Consider the following 11,719-nt stretch of genomic DNA (forward strand, 5'->3'; position numbering starts at 1 on the left):
AGCTCATCCACGACTACGTCGAAGGGGAGGACATAAATATATGCAAAGTGCACATGGATCTGAATGTAGCAGACCCGCTGACTAAACCTCTTCCACGGGCAAAGCATGATCAACACCAGAACTGTATGGGTGTTAGATTTATTACAATGTAATTCGCATGGTGATGTGTGGGCTAGATTATTGACTCTAGTGCAAGTGGAAGACTGTTGGAATTATGCCCTAGAGGAAATGATAAATAAGTTATTATTATAATTCCAGTGTCAAGATAATCGTTTATTGTCCATGCTATAATTATATTGAATGAAGACTTAGATACATGTGTGGATACATAGACAAAACACCATCCCTAGCAAACCTCTACTTGGCTAGCTAGTTGATCAAGGATAGTCAGGGTCTTCTGGCTATGATCAAGGTGTTGTTGCTTGATAACTGGATCACATCATTGGGAGAATCATGTGATGGACTAGACCCAAACTAATAGACGTAGCATGTTGATCGTGTCATTTTGTTGCTACTGTTTTGTGCGTGACAAGTATTTATTCCTATGACCATGAGATCATATAACTCACTGACACCGGAGGAATGCTTCGTGTGTATCAAACGTCACAACGTAACTGGATGGCTATAAAGATGCTCTACAGGTATCTCCGAAGGTGTCCGTTGAGTTAGTATGGATCAAGACTGGGATTTGTCACTCCGTGTGATGGAGAGGTATCTCGGGGCCCACTCGATAATACAACATCACACACAAGCCTTGCAAGCAATGTGACTTAGTGTAAGTTGCGGGATCTTGTATTACGGAACGAGTAAAGAGACTTGCCGGTAAACGAGATTGAAATAGGTATGCGGATACTGACGATCGAATCTCGGGAAAGTAACATACCGAAGGACAAAGGGAATGACATACAGGATTAAATGAATCCTTGGCAGTGAGGTTCAAACGATAAGATATTCGTAGAATATGTAGGATCCAATATGGGCATCCAGGTCCCGCTGTTGGATATTGACCGAGGGGTCCCTCGGGTCATGTCTACATAGTTCTCGAACCCGCAGGTCTGCACACTTAAGGTTCGACGTTGTTTTATGCGTATTTGAATTATATGGTTGGTTACCGAATGTTGTTCAGAGTCCCGGATGAGATCACGGACGTCACGAGGGTTTCCGGAATGGTCCGGAAACGAAGATTGATATATAGGATGACCTCATTTGATTACCGAAAGGTTTTCAGAGTTATCGGGAATGTATCGGGAATGACGAATGGGTTCCGGGAGTTCACCGGAGGGGGGGGGGAGGGGCAGCCCACCCCGGGGAAGCACATAGGCCTTACGGGTGCCGCACCAGCCCTTAGTGGGCTAGTGGGGAAGCCGAGAGAGGCCCCTGTACAGGAGATAAGAAAATCAAGGAGAAAAGAAAAAAAGGGAAGTGGGAAGGAAGGGAAGGACTCCACCTTCCAATCCTAGTTGGAGTAGGATTGGAGGAGGAATCCTCCTCCCCCATCGGCCGAACCCCTTGGGGCCTCTTGAGCCCCAAGGCAAGGCTCCTCCCCTCCCACCTATATATATGGAGGTTTTAGGGCTGATTTGAGACAACTTTTCCACGGCAGCCCGACCACATACCTCCACAGTTTTTCTCTAGATCGCGTTTCTGCGGAGCTCGGGCGGAGCCTTGCTGAGATTAGATCACCACCAACCTCAGGAGCGCCGTCACGCTTCCGGAGAACTCATCTACCTCTCTGTCTCTCTTGCCGAATGAAGAAGGCCGAGATCATCGTCGAGCTGTATGTGTGCTGAATGCGGAGGTGCCGTCCGTTCGGCACTAGATCGTGGGACGGATCGCGGGACGGTTCATGGGACGGTTCGCGGGGCGGATCGAGGGACGTGAGGACGTTCCACTACATGAACCACGTTTATTAACGCTTATGCTGTGCGATCTACAAAGGTACGTAGATCGGAAATCCCCTCTCGTAGATGGACATCACCATGATAGGTTTTCGTGCGCGTAGGAAAATTTTTGTTTCCCATGCGACGTTCCCCAACATGCACCCAATGTGAGAGGTTTTTTCATATTGAATCTTGATTGTGATGATACACATATACATAACATCGAGACCAAAAGATGTAGAGTTAACAATGATAGCGCCACGTTTTTGTGGCACTGCCGCTTAGATCATATTGGAGTAAAGCGCATGAAGAAACTCCATTCCGATGGGCTTTTGGAGTCACTTGATTTTGAATCACTTGACACGTGTGAACCATGCCTGATGGGCAAGATGACTAAGACTCCGTTCTCCGGAACAATGGAGCGTGCAAGTGACTTATTAGAGGTCATACATACCGATGTGTGTGGTCCAATGAGTGTGCAGGCGCGCGGCGGATATCGTTATTTTATCACCTTCACTGACAATTTGAGTAGGTATGGATATATCTACTTGATGAAGCGCAAGTCTGAAACGTTTGAGAAGTTCAAGCAATTTCAGAGTGAAGTTGAAAATCATCATAACAAGAAGATCAAGTTCCTGCGTTCTGATCGGGGGGGGGGGGGGCAAATATCTGAGTTTCGAGTTTGGTGCTCACTTAAGACAATGTGGAATAGTTTGACAGTTGACACCGCCTGGAATACCACAGCGTAATGGTGTGTCCGAACATCGTAATCGTACTTTGTTAGATATGGTGCGATCTATGCTGTCTCTTACTGATTTGCCGTTATCATTTTGGGGTTATGCATTAGAGACAACTGCATTCACTTTAAATAGGGCATCGTCAAAACTCGTTGAGACGACACCATATGAGCTATGGTATGGCAAGAGACCAAAGTTGTCGTTTCTTAAAGTTTGGGCATGTGATGCTTATGTCAAAAAGCTTCAGCCTGAAAAGCTGGAACCCAAAGCGGAAAAGTGCGTCTTCATAGGTTACCCAAAGGAGACAGTTGGGTACACCTTCTATCTCAGATCCGAGGGCAAAGTGTTTGTTGCTAAGAACAGAGCTTTTCTTGAGAAGGAGTTTCGCTCGAAAGAATTGAGTGGGAGGAAGATAGAACTTGATGAGGTTGTAGAACCTCTACTCCCTCTGGATGGTGGCGCAGGGCAGGGGGGAACCTCTGTTGAAGCGATACCGATTGAGGAAGAAGCTAATGATGATGATCATGAAGCTTCAGATCAAGTTGCTATCGGACCTCGCAGGTCGACAAGATCACGTACTGCTCCTGAGTGGTATGGTAATCCTGTCTTATCTATCATGTTGTTAGACAACAATGAACCTGCGAATTATGAAGAAGCAATGGTCGGCCCGGATTCCAACAAATGGCTCGAGGCCATGAAGTCCGAGATAGGATCTATGTATGAAAACAAAGTATGGACTTTGGAAGTATTACATAAAGGTCGCGAGGCTATTCAGAACAAATGGATCTTTAAGAAGAAGACGGACGCGGACGGTAATGTGACCATTTATAAAGCTCGACTTGTGGCAAAGGGTTTTTCACAAGTTCAAGGAGTTGACTACGATGAGACGTTCTCACCAGTAGCAATACTTAAGTCCGTCTGGATCATGTTAGCAATAGCTGCATTTTTCGATTATGACATGTGGCAGATGGATGTCAAAACGGCGTTTCTTAACGGTTTTCTTAAGGAAGAGTTGTATATAATGCAACCTGAAGGTTTTGTCGATCCGAAGAATGCTAACAAAGTGTGCAAGCTCCAGCGATCCATTTATGGACTGGTGCAAGCATCTCGGAGTTGGAATAAGGCTTTGATGAGGTGATCAAAGCATTTGGGTTTATACAAGTTGTTGGAGAATCTTGTATTTACAAGAAAGTGAGTGGGAGCTCTGTGGCGTTTCTAATATTATATGTGGATGACATATTGCTGATTGGAAACAATGTGGAGTTTTTAGAGAGCGTAAAAGATTACTCGAACAAATGTTTTTCAATGAAGGACCTAGGAGAAGCTGCTTACATATCAGGCATTAAGATCTATAGGGATAGATCGAGACGCCTAATAGGACTTTCACAAAGCACATACCTTGATAAAGTTTTGAAGAAGTTCAAAATGGAGCAGTCCAAGAAGGGGTTCTTGCCAGCATTACAAGGTATAAAGTTGAGTAAGACTTAGTGTCCAGTAACTGCGGAAGATAGAGAAAAGATGAGTACCGTCCCCTATTCTTTAGCCATAGGGTCTATCATGTATGCAATGATGTGCACTTGACCGGACGTCAACCTGCCCATAAGTATGGCAGGCAGGTTTCGAAGTAATCCAGGAGTGGATCACTGGACGGCGGTCAAGAATATTCTGAAGTACCTGAAAAGGACTAAGGAAATGTTTCTCGTTTATGGAGGTGACGAAGAGCTCGTCATAAAGGGTTACATCGATGCAAGCTTTGACACTAATCCGGATGACTCTAAGTGTCAAACCGGATACGTGTTTATTCTTAATGGGGGTGCGGTAAGCTTGTGGAGTTCCAAGCAAAGCGTCGTAGCAGATTCTACATGTGAGGCGGAGTACATGGCTGCCTCGGAGGCAACTAAGGAGGGTGTCTGGATGAAGCAGTTCATGACGGATCTTGGAGTTGTGCCAAGCGTACTAAATCCAATAACTTTGTTCTGTGACAACAGTGGTGCCATTGCTTTAGGAAAGGAGCCAAGGTTTCACAAGAAGACCAGACACATCAAACGACACTTCAACCTCATCTGTGACTACGTCGAAGGGGAGGACGTAAATATTTACAAAGTGCACACTGATCTGAATGTAGCAGATCCGCTGACTAATCCTCTTCCATGAGCGAAGCATGATCAACACCAGAACTGTATGGGTGTTAGATTCATTCCAATGTAAATCGCATCGCGATGTGAGACTAGATTATTGACTCTAGTGCAAGTGGGAGACTGTTGCAAAAATGCCCTAGAAGCAATGATAAAACAGTTATAATTATATTTCCTGTTTCAAGATAATCGTTTATTATCCATGCTATAATTGTAGTGAATGAAAGCATAGATACATGTGTGGATACATAGACAAAACAATGTTCCTAGTAAGCCTCTAGTTGGCTAGCGAGTTGATCAGGATGGTTAAGGTTTTCTGACCATATGCCAGTGTTGTCACTTGATAACTGGATGAGATCATTAGGAGAATGATGTGATGGAAAAGACCCAAATTATAAACATAGCATGTGATCATGTCATTTTGTGTTCATTCCTATGACCATGAGATCATGTAACTCACTGACACCGGAGGAATACCTTGTGTTTATCAAACGTCACAATGTTACTCGGTGACTATAAAGATGCTCTACAGATATCTTCGAAGGTTTCCGTTGAGTTAGCATGGATCAAGACTGGGATTTGTCACTCCGTGTGATGGAGAGGTATCTCAGGGCCCACTTGGTAATACAACATCACATACAAGACTTCCACGCAATATGACTCAAGTGTAACTCACGGGATGTTGTATTACGGAAAGAGTAAAGAGACTTGCCGGTAACGAGATTGAAATAGTTATAGAGATACCGACGATCAAATCTCGGGCAAGTAACATACCGAAGGACAAAGGGAATGTTATACGGGATTATATGAATCCTTGGCACAGAGGTTCAACCGATAAGATCTTCGTAGAATATGTAGGATTCAATATGGACATCCAGGTCCCGCTATTGGATATTGACCGAAGAGTGTCCCGGGTCATGTGTGCATAGTTCTCGAACCTGCAGGGTCTGCACACTTAAATTTCGATGACGTTTTAGTATAATTGAGTTATATGTGTTGGTGACCGAAGGTTGTTCGGAGTCCCGGATGAGATCACGAACGTCACGAGGGTTCCCGGAATGGTCCGAAAACGAAGATTGATATATAGGATGGTTTCATTTGGTCACCGGAAAGTTTTCGGGCATTTCCTCAACACCGGTGCGCCGTCACGCTGCCGGAGAACTCATCTACTTCCCCGTCTCTCTTGCTGGATCAAGAAGGCAGAGATCGTCTTCGAGCTGTATGTGTGCTGAACGCGGAGGTGACGTTCGTTCGGTGGTAGATCGGGACGGATCGTGGGACGACGGTGATTTGAATCACGAAGCTGTACCACTACATCAACCACGTTTCTTTACGCTTCCCGCTTAGCGATCTACAAGGCAATGTGGATCAGATCTCCCTCTTGTAGATGAACATCACCATGATAGGTCTTCGCGTGCGTAGGAAATTTTTTGTTTCCCATGCAACGTTCCCCAACAGGAGGTGGTGAGGCAGACACCGACGGTCGAGGTAGGAAGGGGCCGCGACACTTGAGGTAAGCAGTGGCCGCCGCTTCGGGCGAGGGAGAGAGCACCGCCCGGACGCGTAGGCAGCGCCGACGGTAGCTAATCCGGGCGATGACGGGCACCGTGCGGCCAGCGACAACCGATCCAGGCGTGGCTGGGTTGATAGTGGCCGGCGGCGACACATCCAGGCGGGGCGGGGCCGGGTGAAGAAAAGGCAGCGCCGATAGCAAATCCGGTCATGGCCGGGCAAAAGGGGGCTGTTAGAGCAAGCCGGGGCAGCCGGACGGGAGGAGGACGACCGACGAGGTGGCCGGAGTGGATAGGGACGAGCGGGGAGGCCGGAGCTAGCCCTGGCGGTGGTGGAGGTGGAGCACGCGAGTTGTAGCATGCGGGACAACACTCTACAATTTTTATACAAGTATCTATCTAAATCATACAAGTATCTATCTAAATCATACAACTATATAATAACTAAAAAAAATAAAAGTAAGTAATTTATACAAGTATCTATCTAAATCATACAAGTAAGAATTTTTTTTTCTTTTCAAAAGAAGATAAGAACAAGAGGCTCACCACGGTGGTGCTAGCGATGAGATCGGCGCGGGCGATCGACGACGGTGAGGACAGGCACGGGACGACACTCTACACATGTGCAGACTATAAGAAGTTAATTTGAGCTCAAATTTTGCATCTAAGGGCCTGTTTTGGACTGCTCTGCTCCAGAAAATTCAGCTCCGCTCTAGAAAACGTAAGCCAAACGGGGTAGCTCCACGATATACCGCTCCGCAAAAAAACTAGAATCTGGGGTCCAACTCCTTGTTTTTTGTGAAGCTCCCTAGGAGGTGCTCCATAAAATTATAGAAGCTGGAGTTGGAAGAAAATTACCCACCACTCCCACCAGTAAGTGGATACCCCTTCGTTTCTTACCTCTCATCCAATCAAATAGATCCTTTTCACCAAATATTCCATCTGTGAAGCTAGAGCTAAATGAGAGCCAAACATTCTCTTGAAATGGTTGCAACTCCTATATGAAACTGCTCTAAAGTGGATTTGATGAAGCGGAGCTGATTTTGATGGAGTGAAGCAGTCCCAAACAGGCCCTAAATCAAAAGAACTCCCACATACACTTCTACAGTAAAACCCACAAACCACTCTACTTCTAGAGCATTTGAAATGAGCTAAACTAGAAGTAAGAGATGAAATGATGAAGTAGCTAACCTTTTAGAACACTTGTGTAGTTGGTGCACCGCCAAACCTAGACAAATATGGAGGAAAATGGAGCTTGGAGGTCGAGCTTGGAAAAGAGAAAGCTTAAGTGTGGCTCGAGCATTTCATCGAACACCTCATGTACATATGTAGGCAAAACCAGAGTAGCACACACCTCCACCCTTCCACGGCCAAAAAACAAAGGAAATGGGAGGGGGCGGTGGATATATATAGGCAAAACTTTAGTCTCGGTTTTTGTCTAAAACCAGATCTAATAGCCTACCATCTAGTCCCGGTTTCCAACCACCAACCGGGATTAATGCTCCGCGGCACGCCACGTGTCAGTCGTTGGATCTTTAGTCCCGGTTTTTGGCACGAACCGGGTCTAATGCATCGAACCAAACCGGGGCTATTGTCCCGCGAGGCCCTGGCAGCTCGAACCGGTACCAATGCCTGGCATTGGTCTTAGTTTTATTTTGATCCGAGGCTAATGGGATTTGGGGCTGCGGGCGAAAGCCTCATTTTCTACTAGTGAATCTAAGCATCTCATACCATGTTAGGATAAGCAACTGACATTCACAAGGGCCAAAGGCCAATACATATACATGTGATAGAAGTGCAAGAAACCTCTTATACAATAGGGATATACAGAAAAGAGGCTATACACATCTAACAATAATATGAGTAACTAGCTATATTATTTAATTTATCTCTTTTTTCATTAATTAGCTGTCACATCATCTTTTTGTGCTTGTGTGACATCTATATTTCTACTTCCTTTTTTAAAAATATATGTATTTTTAGAAATTTCACTAGGAGACTATATACAGAGCAAAATGAGTAAATATATACTTTAAAGTATGCCTATACTCTATACATCCGTATGTAGTTTCGTAATGAAACTTCGAAAAAAACTTATATTTAGCAACGAAGAAAGTACTATATATCTATGTTTATGTTTAAGCGGCTGCTACGCGTCATTCGATTGATTTCCCCTAGAAATTAGCCGGGTTGGTAGCCGTCCGATGGACCGTATGTAGCCCGTTAAATGGGGTCAACGCACCACCACTTATTTATCCAGAGGCATCAAACGCAAATGCATTGGTACTCCAACAACATCGTCGCCCTCGTCACTCGGATGAGCTTGCCGTGCCCCAGTCGCGCCTTCGTGTATTTCAGGACGGTTGCCACCACCAAATCCTGCATCACAACGCAGTCCTATGGCGTTGCGCCTCATCCACAGCATCAGCGCGCGGGAGAGGAGGCATTGAGTGCTTCATTGCAGCTCGGGTGGCCGCCGAGGTATGCTTCATTGCGGCTCCGTGGTCGTCGAGGAGTGCTTTATTGCCGCTCCGGTGGCCGCTGAGGTGTGCTTCATTGCGGCTTCGTGGTCGCCGAGGAGTGCTTTATTGCAGCTTTGATGGCCGCTGAGGTGCGCTTCAGAGCAAATACAATAGAGCTGAGTCAGCTGGCTATAAGAAATAAAATAATATATTTATGCTTAGTTGGAGAAAAGAGAAAAGGAGAGAGAAGGCAAGCGAGCTCTTAGTTAAGAGCCAGCTCTAGTACGTGCTCGTAGACATTTTGTGAGAGTAAAAGGTGGGTCATATAGTAAAAATGTAATACATTTTTGTAACAACTATTGTATATGTTAGCTATAAGATGGGTTATAGGTGACATGTCAATGACTTATAGCCAGCAGTTGACTATATTATTAAGCATGCTCTTATTGCAGCTCCATGACCGCTGAGGAGTGCTTTATTACAGCTCCGGTGAGCCCACCCCAACCGACAACATCAACGACTGATGTGTCTCAGTATCGGTGCCGCTCTCTGGCGTCGCCCGTGCTCGTGGACCATCAGCCTTGCAGCGACTAGAGTGCTGCATCGCAGCACCGCGAGGTCCAACGAGCAGAGCGTGCAGCTTGGGGTAGAAACTCTCATGATGGGCGTGGCCATTGCAACAGCCGGGTACACCCCGAGGCTATCTCTGCTGCAACGCTGGTGATGAGCCCTTGCGGTAGCATCGCGTCTGTAACGCTTCCACAGGTCTTGCAACGCCGGTGAGTCTACATCATCTTTCTGGGGTTGCAACATCTCTTTCACTTTTGAAGAGCCTCGCTGATGTGCCCTTGCGGTAGCATCGCGTCTGTAACGCTCCCACAGGTCTTGCAACGCCGGTGAGTCTACATCATCTTTCTGGGGTTGCAACATCTCCTTCACAAAGTGAAGAGCCTCGCAGATGTGCCTCCCCATCACGGCTCATATGCCGCTTGGTTGCTGCCTTGATTCGTCATGGAAGTAGATGGGGGCAGGGGAACGAGAAAGAGCATCGATCGAGGGAGGAATGAGTGAAATCTAGGAGATGCAAGAGGAGCCGGGGTCAATACATGAGGAGCGGTGTGAGGGGCAACCGGAACTCGTGGCAATCGCTGGAGGCGGCTGACACCCATCGAGTAATCATCCGTCTGATTTAAAGACGTTTCCTTATGTTTATAGTCTCACAGTCGTGACAGCCTGGCCACCACCAAAGATCTTAGGGTTGCCGCCACGGTGTCGGTATTCCACCGCACACACTTGCTTGTCAAGGCCAGCTAGCTGCGCCGCGCTCCCGTTGGAGGCCTCTCTCTGCAAGGAGAGAGCCGCCACGCTCCCGTCGGAGGCCTCTCTCTCTGCAAGGAGACGAGGACCCAGTCTGTTGCAAGGGACTTTACCAATTGCTTCCTCCGGTGGCGGCGAGTGGCCAGATGAGAGGAGGTGCAGTGCGACGGCTAGGCACCGGGGAGGAGAGGCAGGGTGGCGACTTCATTAGTTTCCTGTGAGGATTGCATCTTCACATTATCTAGTCTTACATCTTCTGATCTACTCCCTCCGTTTCTAAATATAAGTCTTTTAAGCGATTTCACTAAAGGTTTACATACGAAATAAAATGATTGAATCTATACTCTAAAGTATGTCTACTAAAGGTTTACATACGAAATAAAATGATTGAATCTATACTCTAAAGTATGTCTATATACATAGTTCACTAGTGAAATCTCTACGAAGAGAAGAGATATATTTAGGAATTCATTCATATGGAACAAAAACATGTAGTCTCCCTACTTGATATGATATATCAATCTTCATATAGTTCTCTCAATGAATTGTAGTCCAGTCCTTGCTTCAGTTATAATATTGCTTCTTAACGATTGATTAGACAAGACAAGCATCACAAGTGTAGAAAGGCCGAATACATGATGCGTGGGAACGCGTGCATTTCGGTTACGGTGCATTGCATTGCATCCATTTTATTTCATTGATGGTACGCTCTGGAGTTGTTACTCTCTAGCCAGTCCAAGCAGAGAACAATTTAAGAACACACATATGCAGATTCGGATTCAACAACGACTGACATACATTAGCAAGTTGACACTACGAGCAACACCGACACCTACTACAAGCTTGGGACACCTTAAGCACACATGATAACCTACTACAAGCTAACACACCTAAAGCACACATGATCACAGTACATGTGATCGCCTACATGCGTGCTCACGCCTATGTCAAGACCTGATCTTGACCTACGTCATTTATTCAGCAGTCAGCTTGCTCGCTACTACCGGTAGCTAGCTACTGGCACGGGACATCTTGGCATACATCATTTAGGACTTGGTCTTGAACTTGGACTCGTCGATGTCGATGCCCTCCCTGGCGGCGCGCTCGCCACCGGACTCATTCATGGTGCTCAGCCCACCCTTGCGCCCCATCTCGCGGTAGCCTTCCTCTCCCATCTGCTCCTTGCGAGTCTCGCCGCCCTTGTGCCCCATCTCGCGGTAGCCCTCCTCCCCCAGCTGCTCCTTGCGAGTCTCGCCGCCCTTGTGCCCCATCTCGCGGTACCCCTCCTCCCCCAGCTGCTCCTTGCGAGTCTCCCCGCCCTTGTGCCCCATCTCGCGGTACCCCTCCTCGCCCAGCTGCTCCTTGCGAGTCTGGCCGCCACGGCTGCGCCCTGCACAAACGCATACACAAACAATGGCAGGACTGAGTATCAGAAGTCACAGATCGCTCAAGCGAAACGCAAGTACAGCACACATACCTTCGGCAAGGTGCTCCTGCGCCTCGAGGGTCTTCCCACCGGTGCCGCCGGGGACGACGGTCTCCCCCTCGCGGGCCATGCGGTCCAGCTCCGACCTCTCCTGCTGACCGGAAGCCATTGCGCGCTGCCTGGGACCTAGCTAAACGGAAACAGTAAGTGGATGTAGGGTTTTGTATGCTACTGCTCGTGGTGCTCTGTGA

General features: G+C 47.0%; 1 protein-coding gene across 1 annotated transcript; it reads right to left on the reverse strand.

Moving 5' to 3' along the window:
• Window positions 1–10,792: 10,792 nt before the first annotated feature.
• LOC123412374 (late embryogenesis abundant protein B19.4) lies at window positions 10,793–11,719 on the reverse strand. The gene is made up of 2 exons (XM_045105324.1): window positions 11,520–11,719; window positions 10,793–11,432 (listed from the first exon to the last, which is right to left on the reverse strand). Exons 1-2 carry the CDS (start codon window positions 11,635–11,637, stop codon window positions 11,089–11,091), a joined length of 462 nt encoding a protein of 153 aa, XP_044961259.1. The 5' UTR covers window positions 11,638–11,719; the 3' UTR covers window positions 10,793–11,088.

This window comes from Hordeum vulgare, chromosome 1H (genome assembly GCF_904849725.1).
Source record: "Hordeum vulgare subsp. vulgare chromosome 1H, MorexV3_pseudomolecules_assembly, whole genome shotgun sequence".
NCBI lineage: Eukaryota > Viridiplantae > Streptophyta > Magnoliopsida > Poales > Poaceae > Hordeum > Hordeum vulgare.